The 23,537-nt window shown below is 34.7% G+C and overlaps 1 protein-coding gene across 5 annotated transcripts in view; it reads right to left on the bottom strand.

Moving 5' to 3' along the window:
- The window catches only part of SESTD1 (SEC14 and spectrin domain containing 1), a 145,396-nt gene that overhangs the window by 50,106 nt on the left and 71,753 nt on the right, over positions 1 to 23,537 (bottom strand). For all 5 annotated transcript variants that reach the window (XM_067741363.1, XM_067741360.1, XM_067741359.1 and 2 more), the window contains one exon: positions 3,831 to 3,944. In XM_067741363.1, coding sequence (XP_067597464.1) covers positions 3,831 to 3,944 — 114 coding nt within the window. The remainder of the gene's footprint in view (positions 1 to 3,830; positions 3,945 to 23,537) is intronic.

Below are 23,537 nucleotides of genomic sequence, written 5' to 3'. Positions count from 1 at the left end.
TCATCCAGACAGAAAATTAATAAGGAAACAAAAGCTTTAAATGACACAATAGACCAGATATATTTAATTGATATTTATAGGACATTCCATCTGAAAACAGCAGATTACACTTTTTTCTCAAGTGCCCACAGAACATTCTCAATGATAGATCACATCTTGGATCACAAATCAAGCCTCGGTAAATTTAAGAAAATTGAAATCATACCAAGCATCTTTTCTGACCACAATGCTATGAGATTAGAAATAAATTACAGGGGGAAAAAAAAGTAAAAAATACAACGCATGGAGGCTAAACAATACCTTACTAAATAACCAATAGATCACTGAATAAATCAAAGAAGAAATAAAAAAAAACCTAGAGACAAACGACAACAAAAACACGATGATCCAAAACCTATGGGATGCAGCAAAAGCAGTTCTAAAAGGGAAATTCATAGCAACACAATCCTACCTCAAGAAACAAGAAAAATCTCAAATAAACAATCTAACCTTACACCTAAATGAACTAGAGAAGAACAAAAAAAACCCAAAGCTAGTAGAAGGAAAGAAACCATAAAGATGAGAGCAGAAATAAATGAAAAAGAAACGAAGGAAACAATAGCAAAGATCAACTAAAACCTGGTTCTTTGAGAAGATAAACAAAACTGATAAAACTTTAGCCAGACTCATCAAGAAAAAGAGGGAGAGGATTCAAACCAATAATATTAAAATGAAAAAGGAGAAGTTGCAACAGACACCTCAGAAATACAAAGCATCATAAGAGACTACTACAAGCAACACTGTGCCAGTAAAATGGACAACCTGGAAGAAATGGACAGATTCTTACAAAGGTAGAAACTTCCAAGACAAAACCAGGAAGAAATAGAAAATATGAACAGACTAATCACAAGTAATGATATTGAAACTGTGATGAAAAATCTTCCAACAAACAAAAGTCCAAGACCAGATGGCTTCACAGGTGAATTCTATCAAACATTTAGAGAAGAGCTAACACCCATCCTTGTCAAACTCTTCCAGAAAATTGCAGAGGAAGGAACACTCCCAAATTCATTTTATGAGGCCACCATCACCCTGATACCAAAACCAGACAAAGATACTACAAAAAAAGAAAACTACAGACCAATATCACTGATGAATACAGATGCAAAAATCAACAAAATACTAGCAAACAGACTCCAACAACACTTTAAAGGATCAAACACCATGACCAAGTGGGATTTATCCCAGGGATGCAAGGATTCTTCAATATATGCAAATCAATCAATGTGATATACCATATTAAAAAACTGAAGAATAAAAACCATATGATCATCTCAACAGATGCAGAAAAAGCTTCTGACAAAATTCAACACCCATTTATGATAAAAAACTCTCCAGAAAGCGTGCAGAGAAGGAACCTACCTCAACATAATAAAGGTCAGATATGACAAACCCACAGCAAACAGCATTCTCAATGGTGAAAAATGAAACCATTTCCTCTAAGATCAGGAACAAGACAAGGATGTCTACAAGGATGTCCACTCTCACCACTATTATTCAACATAGCTTTGGAAGTCCTAGCCACAGCAGAGAAGAAAAAGAAATAACAGGAATACAAATTGGAAAAGAAGAAGTAAAACTGTCACTGTTTGCAGATGATATGATACTATACATAGAGAATCCTAAAGATGCCACCAGAAAACTCTTAGAGCTAATCAATGAATTTGGTAAAGTTGCAGGATACAAAATTAATGCACAGAAATTTCTTGCATTCCTATACACTAACAATGAAAGATCAGAAAGAGAAATTAAGGAAACAATCCCATTCACCACTGCAAAAAAAGAATAAAATACCTAGGAATAAACCAAGGAGGTAAAAGACCTATGCTCAGAAAACTATAAGACACTGATGAAAGAAATCAAAGATAACACAGATAGATGGAGAGATATACCATGTTCTTGGTTTGGAAGAATGAATACTGTGAAAATGACTATACTACCGAAAGCAATCTACCGATTGAATGCAATCCCTATCAAATTACCAATGGCATTTTGTACAGAACTAGAACAAAAAATCTTAAAATCTGTAAGGAGACACAAAAGACCCTGAATAGCCAAAGCAATCTTGAGAGAAAAAAACAGAGCTGGAGGAATCAGACTCCCTGACTTCAGACTATACTACAAAGCGACAGTAATCAAGACAATATGGTACTGGCACAAAAAAAGAAATACAGATCAATAGAACAGGATAGAAAGACCAGAAATAAAACCACACACCTATGGTCAACTAATCTATGACAAAGGAGGCAAGGATATACAATGGAGAAAAGACAGATTCTTCAATAAGTGGTGCTGGGAAAACTGGACAGCTATATGTCAAAGAATAAAATTAGAACACTCCCTAACACCATATACAAAAATAAACTCAAAATGGATCAAAGACCTAAATGTAAGCCCGGCCACTGTAAAACTCTTAGAGAGGAAAACATAGGAAGAACACTCTTTGACATAAACCACAGCAAGACCTTTTTTGACCCACCCCTAGAGTAATGGAAATAAAAACAAAAATAAACAAATGGGACCTAATGAAACTTAAAAGCTTTTGCAGAGCAAAGGAAACCATAAACAAGATGAAAAGACAACCATCAGAATGGGAGAAAATATTTACAAACAAATCAATGGACAAAGGATTAATCTCCAAAATACAGAAAAAGCTCATACAACTCAATATTAAGAAAACAAACAACCAATCAAAAAATGGACAGAAGACCTAAATAGACGTTTCTCCAAAGAAGATATACAGATGGCCAACAGGCACATGAAAAGCTGCTCAGCATCATTAATTATCAGAGAAATGTGAATCAAAACTACAATGAGGTATCACCTCACACCAGTTTGAATGGACATCATCAGTAAATCTAGAAACAACAAATGCTGGAGAGGGTGTGGAGAAAAGAGAACCCTCTTGCACTGTTGGTGGGAATGTAAATTGATACAGCCAGTATGGACAACAGCATGGAGGTTCCTTAAAAAACTAAAAACAGAATTAACATATGACCCAGCAATCCCACTACTGGGCACATACCCTGAGAAAACCATAATTCAAAAGGAGTCATGTACCACAATGTTCACTGCAGCACTATTTACAATAGCCAGGACAAGGAAGCAACCTAAATGCTCATTAACAGATGAATGGATAAAGAAGATGTGGCACATGTATACAACGGAGTATTACTCAGCCATGAAAAGGAACGAAGCTGGGTCATTTGTAGAGACGTGGATGGACCTGGAGACTGTCATACACAGTGAAATACGTCAGAAAGAGAAAAACAAATATTGTATATTAACGCATATATGTGGAATCTAGAAAAATGGTACAAATGAACTGGTTTGCAAGGCAGAAATAGAGACACAGATGTAGAGAACAAACGTATGGACACCGACGGGGGAAAGCGGGGGGTGGGGTTGTGGTGGGATGAATTGCAAGATTGGGATTGACATATATACACTAATATGTATAAAATAGATAACTAATAAGAACCTGCTGTATAAAAAAAATTTGGTGTATCAACTAGATTACCTCTCAGGAAATTATGCTGCTGTTATTCAACTCAAAAGATTTACAACTTTGACTATAATACTGCTACTAATGACAACAGTAATAGCTAATATTTGTGAGTCTGACTCCAGAGTATATGCCTTCAAGCATTATGCTATCATATGGTATGCATTATATTTCTTTAGTTTTGTAAAAAGTAAACAGTCTACCTTTCAGTTGATTAAAATTAAAAAGCTATCAAAATATGTCTTATTTATATATAATAACATGTTTCTCATTGTAATATACCAACCAGCCTCTTATTTAACCAGTCCATATGATCATAGGTGAGACTCCCACCAAAATCTTCTGTTAACTGGCATGGTTCTATATAACGAGTCAGTTTATTGGCAGACACTAAAATAACCTAGAAAGGTAAAAAGAAAGAAAAAAAAAAAACTTAGTCACTATTAATGTCCATGAAAAGTGATGAGGAGGTAAAACTGATTAGCATATGCAATACTATTTCCAACATGATGAAATATTACATAGATATTTATTTAAATAATACAACAGCATTTAAAATCAATTCAATAAATTGTGGCTGTTAAGAAATAAGCTATCACAAACCATTTATAATAACACATTATAAAAAACAAAAGAGACGTTAGTAGCTCAGATGAAATATTTTCAAATCTTATCAATATGAATAATTTCTTGGTAGTAAAAATCAATCCCTTTAGTACAAAGATGTATTCGTCAAAGAATTTTCACATGGTCTTAAAATTAGCTAGGTACACTACAATAATAAGTACAAATGAATAATAAATCTGGAAATCAAAAAATGATATACTTTTCTAACATGAAATTTCTCTATCATTCCTTTGATTATATATTAACAAAACATATCCTCTAATAGTAGAGTAAAACTCAGGATAACATATACTAATATTTAATTTGAAAAACAGAACTAGAAAGTAGGGAGAAGTTCAGAGAATTCATAAACTTGAAACTTACCTGTTAAAATGATACTCTTTAAACTTGAAAAGATTTCAAATACAAATTACAAAATGAACAAAGATACCATTTTAGCACTAAATAAAACTTCAATGAAGATATACATGAGTATTAAAAAAATACATATGTGGGAGAAAGATATTCAAATGGTAGTGTTAATGCAAAAGACTTGATAAGAAAAATAACGTGTCCAACTGGAAAGAGCACCATTCCCACCCTAAACAACAACAAAGCCCAGATAATCTACAAAATTAAAACTTTTCTGAAACTCCTCAGAGAGCTGAGGTCACAGAAAAACCAACTAGTCTGAATATGCAGAGAAGACAGGCACCATAGAGAGAGCGGTAGGAGGGGTGACTATCAAATATGAGGAGCAAATCTTTGGAGATGATGCAACTATTCTGTATCTTAACTGTGATGAAGGATTTATGACTATATCTGTTTGTCAAATCTCAAAATTGTAGGCTAAAAAAGGAATTTTACTGTATGTAAATTATACCTTGATAAACTTAACTTTAAAAAAAAGGGGAGGAATAAACTCAACAACATAAGGAGGACTTGTGAAAGAACTACCAGGAAAAGAAAGAAGGAAAAGAAAAATTCAGAAACATACCCAATATGCAAAACTAGGTATATCCATACTATATATGAAGTTGTAATGTAAACAGTAAATAAGGGGAAATAACCAAGACTACAAAATGCTTTGCTAAAAGGGTGGAAGGGGAGTCACCTTAGGAAGATAACAAAAACATGGTATCAAAAGTTCATAAAAGGGGACTTCCCTGGTGGCAAAGTGGTTAAGAATCCACTGCCAACGCAGAGGACACGGGTTCAACCCCTGGTCCAGGAAGATCCCACGTGCCGTGGAGCAACTAAGCCTGTGCACCACAACTACTGAGCCTGCGCTCTAGAGCCCATGAGCCACAACTACTGAAGCCAGTGCGCCTAGAGCCCATGCTCTGCAACAAGAGAAGCCATCTCAATGAGAAGCCCACGCACTGCAATGAAGAGTAGGCCCCACTCAATGCAACTAGAGAAAGCCCACACGCAGCAAAAAAGACCCAATGCAACCAAAAAAAAATAAATAAAAAATAAAATAAAAAATTTTTTAAAGTTCATAAAACTATCAGAGAAAAATAAATCCTGTCATAATTAGGGTTTATAACAAATTGCTATTGATAACAACACATTAAATGCCTTGGATGCTTATGTTAGAAAAGAAAGGCTAATGAATAATGAGCTAAGTGACCTACCTAAGAAGTTGGGGGGCAGGGAGTGGGAGGAGAACAACAGAATACATCCAAAGAAAAGAGAAGGAAGGGGAGAAATTAAGAAATTAATAAAGCCAAAAGTTGTTCCTTGAAAAGACTAAAATGAAATCAACAAAGTTCTGATAACGTAAAGCAAGAAGAAAAGGAAAGTACACTTAAATAACACTAAGAATAAAAAGAACATGGCTACATAGACAGCAGTGATTTAAAAGATACAGATGGACACAGGACATGCTTTTGTCAATAACTATGCAAATTTAGAAGAAATGGACAAATTCCTATAAAAAAAGTAATTTATCAAAACTGACATAAAAAAACCCCAGAACACCTATAATCAATGAGGTGAAGTGAATCACTAGATTCTTTTCATTTTCAGTGATCATACTGTTAGTGGTAGTTTTAGCATTGCTATTCAGAGATCACTTGATGAAAAAGACAGCAAATGATTAATATGCGTTATTCTTATTCTCCTAACCCTCATGTCCTTGAGAAAACAGAATTCTTGAGAGGGAAGACAGGAAAGGGAAAAAGTTACCCTATGGTCTTCAATTTGAATTGGAAGTATCAGATTAAACTCATGATGTATTTCATTTTAAATAAAAACATGCACACTTACATAATATAAATTTTCTAGTTCTGTCCACTGCAACGTTTAGAAATAATGACAAAGGCATTCTGTAGAAATGCACACTCCTAGCATCCCAGATTGTTGTCTTCAAACACTGTTTCCCCCTAAACGTAATCAAAGTTCCTTGGAGAAATGGCCAGTTCTAGATCTGGGGCTGGAAATACACATGGTGACCTTGTAACATCTTCCCACTCAAATATCAAGAAAGCCATCCAAAACTTTTAGGGTTGTGCCAAAAGGTCCGGAAAAGGCTTCCACTGGCCAAATAAGTAACAATTTGCTTATCAATTCAAATTCTTTAATAAACTAAAGGATCTAGGCATTGAACATCAATGGCTGCCAATATCATAAAAAAAGAAGGCTACGAGCCTCATGATCAAGGAAACATCATCACCAATGAACAGCCCTGGAAAAAGAAATTCAGGTCTTAATCTAATCAACTGTTTGAATCCAACTATGAATTCACGGAAATACAGAGATGCAAAAGAGGAGAATGATATGTTAAACTATACCACGTGGATGCTCACTGAAACAAAAAATCCTGTAAAACACATATCCTGGTCTCCCCAAGAAAAAAAAAATTGTGTAAGAAAAGAGAAAGAGAAATTGAGATTAAAAAGCTTAATTTAATGGACTAACTCAAAATTCCACAACCAATAATAAGAGAATTACATATTCTTTTTAAGCAAACAAGAAATATTTTAAAACTTGAGTGTATATTAGGTCATAAGGAAAACCTTGGTACATTTCAAAGGAAATAACTTCTAACGTTCTATCACCACAATGAAATTAAGTTAGAAATCAATAACCAATCAAATCAGAAATCATTAACAAGATTTTAACACCTATCCATTTGGAAAGGCATCTCAAACCAAGCACAATATCTGGACAGTATCAGGATCCTAATTCAAAGAAATAAATCAATCTGTGTGCATTCACAATTTATGTATAAATTTATGAATAAATTTTAAAATATATTATTTATACAGAATATTTTTATATATTACTAAATCCTTTTATAACATTCATCAAATTTGATACCAACTGGCTCTTTGATATTAAGGAACTGTTTATTTTAAGGCATGTTAATGGTCTTGGGCTATATTTTTTAAAAAAGAGTCTGCAGATATTCAAATGTCTTAAATTTCCTTCACTATAACATCCCCAGCCTTCCTTGGGTGAAGTGGATAGGGGTAAGGATGGGGCAGGTGGCCCATGGGTTGACAGTTGTTGGAACTGGGTATAGGGATACATGGAGTTAACTATAATATTCTGTTTACTTTTTGATGTGTTCATAACTCCTTATAATAAAAATACTAAAAAACTAAAACACATATAAATCTCTTTTAAAAAAACCTTCCCAGAAAGAAAGTACCAGGCCCAGCCAATTTACAAGTGAGTTTTAAAAATTAAAGAACAAAGGATCAATCAAGATGGCCAAGGAGGAGTACGTGGAACTCACTTCCTCCTCATGAACACATCAAAAGTACATCTATATGTGAAACAATTCTCACTGAAGATGAACTGGAAACTGGCAGAAAGACTCCCATACAAGAAAGGCTATAAGATCCACATGGAATCAGGTAGGAAGGGAAAAGACATAATAAGGTCGGGAGCTGTGCCCCTGAAAGGGGACACAGAAGAAAAGAAAGATTACATGGGTGGAGACCCGCCCTGGGGAGTGAGCAGTTCAAGCCACAGACTGGGCATCTCACTCTTGGGGTCCAACACAGCGGGGACAGGCCCGTGGTTGGCTGGAGGATTGCTGGGACTAACTGGAGGAGTATGGGAAGCCTGGACTCCATTTGTGAGAAGCATGCATGCTGGTGTGCCCATGAGGCAATGCGGAGAGAACAGAGTGAGGACCGTCCAGTGGCTGCAGGGTTTCCTGTGACTGCCTCAGTGCATATCCCAGCCGAAGCCAAGCAAAGGCTCCAGGTCTGCTTACTCCATGTTGCAAGACGTACTGGATCTAGGGGGTCACACGACCAGGAGAAAGCTCAGCTGTGGATTCAGAGGCAACTCGGTTGCAGAGAGCAGTGACAGCCACTCTTGGCACATACTCAGGCAGTGCATCAGAAGCAGCCCAGAACTCTGACAGCAGCCATTCCCCTACAGCTCACCTCCCAATACACGCTGAGACCACAAGGCCCCACCTGCCCTGTGGTGTGGCTTCACGACAGGGCAATGGTGGCAGAGGCTGTGGGTGTGATTGGCTGGGGTCTGAATGAAGGGGGAGAAACAACTGCTGGCACCTGCAAGGCGGTGCAGCTTAGAATCTGTCTGCAAGCAAAATAAGCCAAGAGTGCACACAGGCCCCATTTGCTTCAGCACTCCCCCACTCTGGGTCAAGGGTCATGGTGCTGGGAAAGTAGAAAGCACACACTTAAGGGGAACAAAGTCAGAGCAGGCCTGACCTTCAGGGCTTCTGCTTCACCAACTTGGGATCAGACCCCACACCTGAAAGGCCAGTGATGGCCACTGAGCAGAGGAGAAGCCTCGTCTCACACCCGGCTACAGCCCTGGCACCTCCACCTCCAGCACCACCTCTTACCAAGGTGATAGTGGCCATTATACCCTGAGGAAAGACATGACTGGCATCCACGTCAAATCCAGCTCTCCAACCACTGGGCACTGGGCATATGCAGTCTGTACATGAACGATCCCGCAGAAGGACAAACCTTTAAGACACAATAGGTAACTATTTCACCAAAATTCATAGAGACAGAGAAAGTTAAGTAAAATGAAAGGCAGAGGAACTGGTCTCAAATGAAGTAGCAAGAGAATAACCAGGAAAAAATAATGAAACAGAAATGAGCAATTTACAGAAAAAGAAATCAAAGCTTTAGTAATAAGAATGTTAACTGAATTAGGGAAAAGAATAGATTAACACAGTGAGAATTTTAACAAGGAACTAGAAAAAAGCAAGAAAAACCCAATCAGAAATGAAGGATTCAATAACTGAAATAAAAAACACACTAGAAGGAATGAATAGCAGGCTAAGTGGTGCAGTCTTCTGCACAGAATAATGGCAATCATCCAGTCAGAACAGCAAAAAGAAAAACAAATTTTTAAAAATGAGAGCAATTTAAGAGATCTCTGGGATAACATTAAACATATCAACTTTCACATTATAGGGGTCCCAGAAGGAGAAAAGAGAAAGAAGAGGATCAAAAATGTATTTGATGAGATTATGGCTGAAAACTTCTCAATCCTGAAGAAAGAAGCAGATATCTATGTACAAGAGGCACACAGGGTCCCAAATAAGATGAAACCAAACAGATCCATACCAAAACATACCATAATTAAAATGGCAAAAGTTAAAGAGAGAATTCTAAAGGCAGCAAGAGAAAAATAGAGATTCATATACAAGGGAATCCCCATAAGGCTATCAGCTGATTTTTCTGCAGAAACTTTGCAGGTCAGAAGACAGTGGCATGATATACCTAAAGTGCTAAAAGGGAAAAAACTGCAACCTAGGATACTCTACCCAGCAAGATTATCACTGAGGAACGAAGAAGGGACTAAAAAAAAAAACTTCTCAGACAATCAAAAACTAGAAGGGTTCATATTAAATCAACTCTAAAAGAAGTGTTAAAGGGTCTTCTCCAAGTGAAGGGAAGTAAGAATCCATGGAAAAGGGAAAATCTCAGTAGGACAAGCAAATATACAGTTAGGGCTGAGGAACAACCACTTAAATAAGCTAGTACAAAGATTAAAACACAAAAAACTATAACAGCAACTACAACTTTATATAAACAGTGAAGGCATAAAATGAAGATATAAAATGTGACATCAAAAAACACAAAGTGTGGGGCTTCCCTGGTGGCGCAGTGGTTGAGAGTCTGCCTGCCAATGCAGGGGACACGGGTTCGTGTCCCGGTCTGGGAAGATCCCACATGCCACAGAGCAGCTGGGCCCGTAAGCCATGGCCACTGAGCCTGCGCGTCTGGAGCCTGTACTCAGCAATGGGAGAGGCCACAACAGTGAGAGGCCCGCGTACCGCAAAAAAAAACAAAACAAAAAAACCCACAAAGTGGAAGGAGTAAAATATGTAGATATTTTTGAATGTGTTTGAATTTAAACGACTGCCAGTTTAAAACAAATAGGTATAGTTATAAGTCAACATAATTGAAGCCCATGGTAACCACAAATCAAAAACCTTCAACAAATACACAAAAACTGAGAAGAAAGAAACACAAGCATAATACTAAAGAAAATCATCAAACCACAAGGGAAGAAACAAAAAGAAGAAATCAACAGAGAAGAAACTACAAAAACAACCAGAAAACAAGTAATAAAATGGCGATAAGTACATACCTATCAATAATTACTTTAAATGTCAATGGACTAAATGCTCCAATCAAAAGACACACTGTGGTTGACTGGATAAAAAACAAGAGTCATCTACATTCTGCCCATAAGAGACTCACTTCCGTGCTAAAGGTACACACAGACTGAAAGTGAGAGATGGAAAAAGACATTTCATGCAAATGGAAATGATGAGAAAGCAGGGACAAAACAGACTTTTTTTTAAAAAAAGGTATAACAAAAGACAAAGAAGGACATTATATAATGATAAAGGTATCAATACAAGAAGAGGATTTTACACTGGTTAACATATATAAACCCAAAACAGGAGCACTTAAATATATAAAGCAAATAGTACAGATATAAAGGGAGAAACTGACAATAATATTGGGTTGGCCAAAAAGTTCATTTCGGTTTTCCCATAAGATGTTACGGAAAAACCAATAAAATAGTAGTAGGGGACTTGAGCATCCTACTTACATCAATAGACATCTTCCAGACAGAAAATCAGTAAGGAAACAGTGGTCTTAAAGGAAACAATATACCAGCTGAACTTAACAGATGTCTACAAAACATTTCATCCAAAAATAGCAGAATACACATTCTTTTCAAGTGCACATGGAACGTTCTCCAGGAATGATCACAAGCTAGTCCACAAAACAAGTCTCAACAAATTTAAGAGAACAGAAATTATATCAAGTATTTATTCCAACCACAACAGAATTAATAAACTAGACATTTATTACAGAAAGAAAAATGGGAAAACCACAAATATGTGGAGACTAAACAACAAGCTACAAAAAACATCTATGGGTCAATGAAGAAATCAGAGAGGAAATGAGAAAATACCTGAAGACAAATGAAAATGGAAATACAACTTTCCAAAATCTATGGGGTGCACCAAAAACAGTTCTAAGTGGGAAGTTTGCAGCGACACAGGCCTTCCTCAAGAAGCAAGAAAAATTTCAAATAAACAACCTAACCTACCATCTGAAGGAATTAGAAAAAGAAATACAAACAAAGCCTGAAGTCAGCAAAAGAAAGGAAATAATAAAGATCAGAGAAGAAATAAATGAAATAGATACCAAAAGAGAGAAGAGATCAATGAAACCAAGAGCTGGTTCTCTAAAAAAATAAACAAAACTGATAAACCGTTAGACAGGCTCACGAAGAAGAGAGAAACCAAATAAACAAAAGAAAAAAAGGAGGAATAACAACTGATACCAGAGATATAAAAAAAAAAAATCGCAAGAGAATACTACCAACAGTTATATGCCAACCAACTGGACAACCTAGAAGAAATACACAAATTTCTAGATATGTACAACCTGCCAAGACTGAATCAAAAAGAAATAGACAGGGCTTCCCTGGTGGTGCAGTGGTTGAGAGTCCACCTGCCGATGCAGGGGACACGGGTTCGTGCCCCAGTCCGGGAAGATCCCACATGCCGCGGAGCGGCTGGGCCTGTGAGGCATGGCCGCTGAGCCTGCGTGTCTGGAGACTGTGCTCCGCAACGGGAGAGGCCACAACAGTGAGAGGCCCACATACCGCAAAAAAAAAAAAAAAAAAAAAAAGAAGAAACAGACAATCTGAACAGACTGATCACTAGTAGCAAAACAGAATTTGTAATTTAAAAAACTCCTAGCAAACAAAAGCCCTGGACTGACTGGATGGCTTCACAGGGAAATTCTACAAAACATATAAAGAAGAACTAATACCAATTCTTCACAAACTATTCCAAAAAACCGAAGATGAAGGAACGATCCTAAATGGATTCTATGAAGCCAGCATTACCCTGATACCAAAACCAGACAAAGACACTACAAAAAAAAAAAAAAATTACAGGCCAATATCTTTGATAAATATAGATGCAAAAATCCTCAACAAAATACTAGCAAACTGAACCCAACAATATATAAAAAGGGTCATATACCATGATCAAGAGGGATTTATTCCAGGGATGCAAGAATGGTTCAATATTCAGAAATCAATGTCATACACCTCATTAACAAAAGGATAAAAATCACATGATCATCTCAATAGACACAGAAAAAGCATTTGACAAAATTCAACATGCATTCATGATTAAAACTCATCAAAGTGGACATAGAGGGAACATATCTCAACATCTATATAAAATAGATAAGCAACAAGAGTATATTATACTGCACAGGGAATTATAGCCATTGTTTTGTAATAACTTTTAATGGTGTATAATCTCTCTAAAAATACTAAATCATTATGCTGTACACCCAAGTCAGTTATGATAAACCCACAGCTAACATCAAACACAATGGTAAAAAGCTGAAAGCCTTTCCTCTAAATTCAAGAACAAGACAAGGATGCCCACTCTCACCACTTTTATTCAACACAATTTTGGAAGTCCTAGCAATAAGTGGTGCTGGGAAAACTAAACAGCTACATCTAAAAGAATGAGATTAGATCATTTCCTCACACCATATACAAAAATGAACTCAAAATGGATTAAAGACCTGAATGTAAAACCTGAAACCATAAAATCCTTAGAGGTGAACAAAGAACATTCTTTGACACAGATTGTAGCAATATTTTTTTTGATCCGTCTCCTAAGGGAAAAAAAAGAATTAGTAAATAAAAGCAAAAATAAACAGATGGGACCTAATCAAACTTAAAAGCTTTTTCACAGAAAAGGAAACCATCAACAAAACAAAGACAACCTACTGAATGGTAGAAAGTATTTGGAAATGATATGACCAATAAGGAGTTAATATCCAAATAATATGACCAATAAGGGTTAATAAACAACTGATACAACTCAATATCAAAAAACCCAAACAACCTGATAAAGAAATGGGCAGAAGACCTGAACAGACATTTTTCCAAAGTCATACAGACGGCCAACAGGCACATGAAAAGATGCTCAATCTTGCTAATCAACAGAGAAATGCAAATCAAAACTACAATGAGATATCACCTCATATCTGTCAGAATGGCTGTCACCAAAAAGACCACAAATAACAAATGTTGGCGAGAATGTGGAGAAAAGGGACCACATTACATTGTTGGTGAGAATGTAAATTGGTGCAGCCACTGTGGAAAACAGTATGGAGTTTCCTCAAAAAAACTAAAAATAGAACTACCATATGATCTAGAAATTCCACTCCTGGGTACATATCCAGAAAAAAACAAAAACACTAATTCAAAGATACATGCACCCCAATGTTCACAGTAGCACTATTTACAATAGCCAAGATACAGAAGCAACCCAAGTGTCCATTAACAGATGAATGGATAAAGATGTGGGGTGTGTGTGTGTGTGTGTGTGTGTGTGTGTGTGTGTGTGTATACATGTGTGCGTGTGTGTAAATAAACACACGCACACATGTATACATATATAAAATGGCATATTACTCAGCCATAAAAAAAACAAATTCAGCCATTTGCAGCAACATGGATGGACCTAGAGATTATTATGCTTAGTGAAATAAGTCAGACAAAAAAAGACAAATACTATGTTATCAATTATTTGTGGAAGTTAAAATATAAAATGAATAATTATATGTAGCAAAACAGAAACAAACTCATAGATACAAAGAACAAACTAGTGGTTACCAGTGGGATAGGGGGGAGTGGCAAGATAGGGGTATGGAATTAAGAGATACAAATTAGTATGTATAAAATAGATAAGCAACAAGAGTATATTATACTGCACAGGGAATTATAGCCATTGTTTTGTAATAACTTTTAATGGTGTATAATCTCTAAAAATACTAAATCATTATGCTGTACACCCAAAACTAATGTAATAGTGTAAATTAACTATACTTCAACTAATTGATATCAAAGAACAGATCATTTCAATCTTTTAAAAAAATTTTATTCATTTATTTATTTATGGCTGCATCAGGTCTTAGCTGTTGCAGGCGTGATCTTTCATTGCAGCACACAGGCTCTCTAGTTGTGGTGCACGGGCTTAGTTGCCCCACAGCATGTGGGATCTTAGTTCCCCTACCAGGGATCGAACCCACGTCCCCTGCATTGGAAGGCGGATTCTTAGCCACTGGACCACCAGGGAAGTCTCCCAGATCATTTCTATCTTAAACAAATGCTTCCAAAGAATAGAAATGCAGCGAATACTCCAACTCATATTATGAGACAAGAATAACATTGAAACCCAACAACAATTTGAGAAAAGAAAAAACCATAATGAATGGCAAATATCCAGGTTTAGCTGGTATCAAGTGTCAGCAAAGCTGTTGGGCAGCATGAATTCTTACACAGCAGAAATGCATACATAAATTAAAACACCTTTGGAAAACAATTTGGCATTATCTTGAAAACTTGAACATTTCTATAACCTATGCCTGGATATTCTGCAAGCAGAAAAATCTTATACATATTTACCAGGAGACATATGTAAGAACGTAAACATTATTCATAATGTCAAAAGAATGGAAACAACACAAATGTCCATCAATAGGAGAATAAGTAAATTGTTTTTATTCACAGAATGGAATAACATTCATCAGTGAAAATGAATCAACTACATCTACTGCAAGAATATGCATAAATCTTAAACATATAATGATGAGTGAGAAAAAGCAAGGTACTGAAGACTAAAATCATATTATTTATAAAGTTCAAAAATAGGTGAAAATATATTAATAAACAATATCTTTAAATGGGAACTCTATAGAAATAGATATAAAAGAATAATAAAAGATAAACACTCCTTATTTTCTTCTAAAAATTTTGTCTTTCTCATTTATGTTTTTAATACACACACACACACACACACACACACACATATGCACGAGAACATGAACAAAGGATGGGTAGACACAAATAAGTTAGGTGTTAAGGGATGGGGGGTATATGAATGAGACCAGGGAGGGGCACTCAAATTTATTTCAAGCTGTTGATATCTGGATTCTTAGGTTGGGTCGTGGGTGCCCAAGTGTTTTATTATTAAGCTTCATGTTATATGTATTTTTTAAGAATATGTTCTAAATACTATATTAAAATACTAAAAACAGAAAGAATGAACAGAAGTAGGGAATCACTGACAGAAGGGGCACCACGAGATCTCAACTCAGACTGAAGAAAGGGTAACTCTTCTGAGGCAGCAAATAAGGAGGTTAGAGAAAAAATGGACAATCTTGTGGTGGTGATGACAGAAAGCAGAAGGAATTTATGTGCCTCTTTTTTTCCATTAAAAAAATAAAAAAGATATTGAACATCAAATTACATTTTTGGTTAGTTTAATAACAACAAACTATATTTTGCCTATCTATTTTAAAAGGCAATTTAATGCTATCTCTACTATGAAGAGTTTAGCATTATCAATTTCACTGTTCTCCTGTTTTGGTACTAATGGGAGCTAATTTAAGATAAACAATAAAAAGAACACAGAAAATGGTTTTCTTAGTGAAAAAGTTGTTAAAGAGGGCCTCTATTTCATCCTCTTGTTCTAATGCAACTTCTTTAGACTAGTTCTTAGAGACAGGCATGATGTTAAACATGAAATAATAAGTGGAGTTAGGCCACGGAAACCATTTAATCTGCCACCAACTCCTTTTGGGATCAAGACAGAAACTTCCACACTAAGAAAATTAAACACAATCAGATCCCAGGGAGGGGCTTTTCCTTTCTTCAAAACTGTCAATCTATTAAACAGAAATATACCAATAAGGAAACAAAGAAATATGTATTTATTCCATGAGGAAATAAACTACTTGCTAAATTGAGCATGAATTCACATCTGAAAAGATAACATTTCCAGAGCACTCTTTCCTGAAAAGAGGACTGAATAGAAAACTTAAATAACACAATGAATGGTCTTTTTGCTCTTCTATTTCTGCTCTCCTTATTTGGCACAATATTCAATTTAAGCAGTGAAAACATATCTCTTGAGAAATTGCTATCATGTCCCTTATAATTTGACATTTTAACGTCAAATGTTCAACATTCATTATTTACTGGACATTAAATTTATTTATTAGAAGTATTATTTATTAGAAGTTATGTGTTCTAGTGCTGGGAATATAAGGATAAATAAGTCATGCTTCTACAAAGTAAATGAGCTTTTTATTTCTGCAATATTCCAGAGAGAGTTGTGCATGCTTTTATAAAAAAGAAATAGATTAAAGTTTTCTGGTTTGCTTCTAGAGCCTTTACTGAAAATACTCTAACTAAATCTAAATGTTGTCCCTTTGGTTGTAGTAGCACAGAGGGCCAAAGGCTTTACTAGAATACCCCAAATGATTTCCAAATCCCTTTCCTAGATTAAACACCATTATATGATAATTGGAAGGATACTGAGTCAGTAGCCAATCACTCCACGTTTGTGCCCTAGCTCTGCCACAAATTCACTGACTTGTAGAAGTCAACCTAAAGGAATTCACTCCAGGCTTATCTCCTTATGTGCCAAAGAAGGCAGCTGCATTAAATTATCTGTGATGTCTCTTTAAGCTCTAAGAGGTCATAATTTTAATGAGTTGTCATCCTATACATTTAATTTGGGCCATTTTCTCTAATATATGACCTGTCTTGCCCAATGAAAAGAGCACTTGTCACTTTCTACCCACTCTGGTTAATCTCACTATTATACTTAAATACATTAAAATCATTTCGCAGTTGTAGTTCCTAAATACAGTAAAATCATTAGCAACAGATTTCAAGTTTAATAAGCCAAAGGGAAAATTCGCAGTTATTGTTATATATGGCAAAAGTTTATTTACATCCGAATATTCCTCTTGAAAGCTTTTCCTAAAAAATCAACTTAAATGTAAATAGTACAGATTCTTTCATGATGTAAAATATATTTGAGAGTATACTATCCCTTACTAAATATAATTTTTTAAATAGTTGGCTAAGATTACTCCTATTATATTTTTACTTACGCAAAACAAACGTTAACAAGGGAACATCATAATTATAGAGACCTGCATAGAACAAATTTTCTCCATCATCACAAAAATTTTATAGAATCTATATTCTTATAAAATTCACTGGTGGCTGTTCTAAGTGAAAACAGTAGATCTGCCATGTAGATATACAGAATTATATCAACAGCAAAGGTATCTCAAAGCTAAATAATGTGAAAAAAAGTGCAATAGTTTAAACAGTCAGCTGACTCAAAACTACCATCACTTCAAATTAACAATTTAGAGAACTATCTACCATGGTGAAATATGTGTTTCCACTGCAGTAATCTCATCTTTACTTGAGAGGAGAAAGTGTAGAGGAGGCTGGCAAAACAGCTATAACTGCTTCTATTTTATTGTATAATACATGTTTCAAAAGAATGAGGGAAACATTTTAGGAAGAGTTTGCAGTAGTAGGAAAGAATCTTACTGTATGAAAATGCTGTATATCTAAGAATCACCTTTTTTGAAGGGAGTCAGGAGTGGCATCCTAAAGAGGAAGGAGAAGCCCTACTCCCAGCACACAGCAAAAGTACACTCTTTACAAAGGTAAAGAACTGTTCACCGGCCTTTGGAAAATGACACCACTTGCCAGAATGCAATGTATAAACTACAGACAACTGCTTCCAAGAGGATAAATCAAGTTTGGACAGATAATTTAACTCTATTCTTAAGTGATAGCAAATGTCACAGAGGGATGTGATTTCACAAAAAGAATAAATTCAAAGGCACAAGCAAAAATAAGACACTGCGTTTTTCGGGGGTGGGGTGGGGGAGAGTGGGAGTTTCAGGCCTGAAGTAAAATGTTAAAGAAATCCTAAAAAAAGAAGTTGTGTAGAGAAAGATTTCTGGACAATCTACATGAAAAAAAAAAAGAGAAAACTGACACATTTCAGAGCCAATGTGGCAAAACAGATTTGGAATCCCACACTAGGTTATTTTCTCTAAAATCATTCATTGCAGCTTCTTAAACTACAAAATACTAGTAAAATTTCCTATATTCCCTTCTGTTACAGTTCTTAAAGAAGCCACTAATACAGCAAACCTGTACAAAAGTTTAAACAAAAAGCAATGCAAATCAGGGAGTTACTTTATTTTATAGGAGATGTTTTATTACCGGCAAAGAGGAAAAAAATGATAAATAAAAAATCCAGTCCCCCAAAGCAATGATCACCAAAATTAAAAACAAAACTAGAAAATAAGAGTCTAAAACATAATATTGAGGTCACATGTATTATGTCTGACCCCTTTTCACCTATGATTCTAAATATGAAAACAAAGAAATAATGACATAACTGTTGAAAATTCTAAAGAAATATTTTCCAAAGCTATAAAAAAGCTAGAATCTTTAGTTAAGTGACTCCTTAATGAATAAGAAATAACACTATGAATTAGGGCAAAAATATTAAAAAGGACAAGACTCTAGGCATTAGAATATTCATTTAAACATCATATAGTCAGTTGTTTATTATCTACTATAAAACTTCCAAATATCTACTGACATTGTCATCTACTCTAATTAAGTGGTTAATTGATAGGAAGACCATTTTTCTAGCTCAAAAGCAAATCTCCTTAAAAATCACACAATGCCTTGCTTGTGGAGAAGATGGAACCACGAACTCAACATTTCATTTTTTTCAAAAAATACTTAAAATAATACATTTTCCAAAGGTACTGTACATTTTAGAGAACAGTCCACTGCATCACTCTAAAGCAGTACTTCCCAAACAGGTATGAAAATCTTATATCATTCTATAGCATTTTATCACTTTTTCCCAGAACATAATGTAAAAGTAATATACAATGAGCTTGTTTTAAGTTTAAAAAAAGAATTCACTGAATTATTAATATTATAAAATACTGAATTAAAGTGAACTTCATAATACCATCTTAACATATACCAAAGTAAAAGAAAGACCAATTCTGGCTCTTCCCATCTACAAATGGAAGTCATAATCTTTAATTTTAAAATAGTTATGTAAGATACAGAATGAATTGTAAATCATTTTTAAAACTATCTACTTTCATGTTGGATTTTAAGACTACATATAAATTAGGATGAAAAATGGTATTATGCCATCAAAAACAGAGGGGGAAACTATTTTTATAAACTGATCTTTGAAATTTAACTTTTACACTTAAAAAAAGAAATCCAGCTGGTTTATTTTTATAATTTTTACGTTTTTTTTTAAGCAACTATATATGAGAAAATGTCTGCAAGCCTGGCCTGGTAGACAACTCACTGACTGTGTAGAAAGTCTTTCATTCCCCATAAATGAAGATCCAAATTCGATTTAATCACATTATATACTATCTTTTTTACCATAATTTTTAGAGTACTAAAGACATTATGATATTGAAATAATTTTGATGAAATGAGTACAATTTATTCATCTGGGGATAATTGTCTTGAGGCAAATTTTCAGGATTACCATTCTTATGCTCCTTATTAAGTTGTTATATATAACAAATATCAGTGAATTTTATGGTTTCTGTTATTGACGAGTGTTTCATTTAAAATAAAACCACCATATCATTTACGATTTCTAGCTGAGTGATAAATCTTGAATGACTGACAGATCTCCAACTAACTAGTCAACTGATAATATCAGAAAGATTTTAAACTCAATTAAATTAACTCAGAATGGTTTAAAGATTTCAACGTTAAGACCTGAAACCTTAAAACTCCTGGAAGAAAATATATGATGTAAGTTCCTTGACAGAGGTCTTGGCACTGATTTTTTTTAATCTGACATCGAAAGCAAAAGCAACAAAAGCAAAAATAAATAAGTGGGACTACATCATACTAAAAAGCTTCTGCACAGCAAAGGGAACCATCAACAAAATGAAAAGGTAACCAACTGAATGGGAGACAGTATTTAGAAATCATATATCTGATAAGGGACTAATATCTAAAATGTATAAAGAACTCATACAACTTAATAGCAAAAAAACAAACATCCGATTAAAAAATGGGTAGAAAATCTGAACAGATATTTTCCAAAGAAGACATAAAGATGGCCAACAGGTTCAACATCATTAATCATCAGGGAAATGCAAATCAAAACTACAATGAGATATAATCTCACACTTGCCAGAATGGCTATTATCAAATAGACAAGAAATAACACGTGTTGGCAAGAATGTGGAGAAAACAGAACCCTTGTACATTGCTGGTGGGAATGTAAACTGGTGCAGTCACTAGGGAAAACAGCACAGAGCTTCCTCCAAAACCTCTGTACCTCCTGGATAAATCAGAAGAAGAAAGAAGAATAGCATCTCTTATATGTGGGATCTTAAAAATTAGCAAACAAAAACAAAAACAAGCTCATAAATACAGAGAACAGCTTGGTGGTTGCCAGAGGTGGGGTGGGGGGTGGAAGAAATGGGTGAAGGGGGTCAAAAGGTATAAAGAAAAAAAAAATAATGTATTTTAAGTGAAAAAACTTGCTTATATCTTTAAAAAGGGGAATATTTTTTAAAATGAAGTCTTCCTTTAAGCATTTAACAATTTGGAAAATAATATGAGAAAACACTAAAAAAAAAACACTAGTCCTGGCTAGGAATACAAAGCTTAAAGAGAGATTGATATGAAAATAATAATATCAAACTTCAGAAAGTAGTTTCTATTATTCTACAGTGATATGAATGTTCAGTATGTCACTAATGTTCAAATTTTACAAAATATAATCCTATAAAAATATAATTCACATATCCAAAAAACTATCTAAATCTTAGGGAATGGTCAAAAGATAATACTGGGTGTTAGTTCATGCAGTGTGGAGCTCGTGCCTTCGACTGACTTTCTACAGACTAATCAATAGGTACTAACATCTGTAGGGACAAGGGTTAACTTTTAGATTTTGTCCAGAAGAAATGCAAATAATTTATGATCTGTGCAGTAGTTAAAATTTCCGTCCAGTAGGGTAACAGAGAACCTCAAAGTTTAGAATTTATGGATCTGCAGGACATTAACTAGTTTTGTATCTAATTTGGCAATCTTATCTGCCTATAAAAATCCTAAATTCTTCAAATGCTCTTTGAACCACACCTCACAAATTACTGATAACTTCATTAGTTAATGATTTGCATAATATGTTTAATTTACACTTATTTTATATTTACATGAGAGTCATGATTTTACCCTTATGAAAATCACACTTTAACATATGCTTTATCTTACCTGTTCAGGGATGTGATGGGGATTATATTCTAATTTTTATCTAGTAAGCAATTGTTAATTATCTTCAAATATCCACCTCCATGAATATCCTAATATGTATGGATACAATTAAATTCTTGAAGAAAACGTTTATTGGTTATATTCAAAGCAGCTATCATTTTAATAATCAGAAATCTAAATTTCAGATCTATTTCCAGGGAAATCTGAAACCTAGTAACAAGCACAAACGGAACCAGAGTAAAATGGAGGAACTACAAAAAGGAGGGAAAAAGACCACTACCTACATGAGTTTTTGCCAAGTCTTTTCAAAGGAAATTAAAAAAGCATAATATTTTTAAAATAGTAAAGTCCTACATAAATATTACTTTTTCCTTTATTTTATATATGTTAGGTTAAGACAAGACAAATTGAACTAAGCCACAGTAGTTATTAACTAGCACACAGCATTGTTCAGCAAGTTTGAGGAGAAAGATATTTATCATATGGTCTTTAATCAAAACATCTATGAAGGTTTTCTGGAATTCAATTTACAAAAAGACTTAAAACTTATTTCTCCTTTACTCCCACTCTTCCATATGTAACTAAAACACTTATCCTCTCCTAATAAAACATTCCTAAAGAACCTAACACTGAACCTTTCACTCTGTAGGCACTCAGATGTTTTACTTTTAAATTTTATTTATGCTAACAATGTGTGTGCAAGATCTAAAGTGAAAATGTGTCTTTGTATATATCTTTGTGTGCTTAGTACAGATTCATGTGTGTGTGTTATACACATACTATTTCAAAGGGTATGTCTGCTTATATCTGTTTGTGAAAGGATATTTTTCTCACTAAAGGAAATAACTTTCTGCAAAAGGTACAAAGAAGTCAGAAGAGATGGAGCCAGAGGTTTTCTTGACAGAGAAACATGAAGGAAGTCTTTGGTCCTAGATCCTAACATTAGTATGGCCTCAAAAAGAGAACAGGATCAGATGTAGTAATAAGACGAGGTAAGAGAAGAAAACAACTTAGAATGGTGGCTTGTTATCATCACCAGTAAAAATAATACTTTGACTACCATGAATGACAATAAAGAATGAGAAGGTGAGATCAGTTTGATTATTACTTTCTCAATTTGAGGATAAGGTTAACGCCAGTACTACTTCAATTTTACCTTGTCATTAGACAGACTATAGATACTATTATCTAACCAGCAAAAGGTATCAAAGCCACCAGGTATAATGTTGCTGAAGGTCAGAAAGTACTGGAATATCTGAGTTGCTAAAAAGGAAAATGAACAGGTATCAAAGAAAATGAAAGGTATCAATTTCAGAGACAAGAAGGATATCTAAAGAAACATTTAGGTGACCAATGAGAAAGGAATATTCAGTTGCTGATGAAAAACATTAGGGAAGTGAACAAGAGGAAGCCCATCTAGAAGAAAGAACTTAGGATGATAGGCAAGAAAATGTGAAATCATGGAAACAGGTTGTCATTAAAATGACAACTGGGTGTTTATCTGATGAATATTGTGGACAGCTAGTAATAAGTCTGTGTTATGAATAATTCAATAATTCAATAAGGTAAAACAAAAACTTTTGCTTACAGGAACACCAGTACTCATAACAAAGTTATCCTTTTAAAAATATTTAGAATATATACAAAAACATAGGCTTAATTACAACAGCCCAAATGATCCAAAATGATATCAAAGAAAATAATT

Source organism: Pseudorca crassidens, chromosome 6 (assembly GCF_039906515.1).
Source record: "Pseudorca crassidens isolate mPseCra1 chromosome 6, mPseCra1.hap1, whole genome shotgun sequence".
NCBI lineage: Eukaryota > Metazoa > Chordata > Mammalia > Artiodactyla > Delphinidae > Pseudorca > Pseudorca crassidens.
The sequence above is the reverse complement of the archived record's forward strand: the minus strand, read 5'-3'. Positions and strand labels throughout refer to the sequence as shown.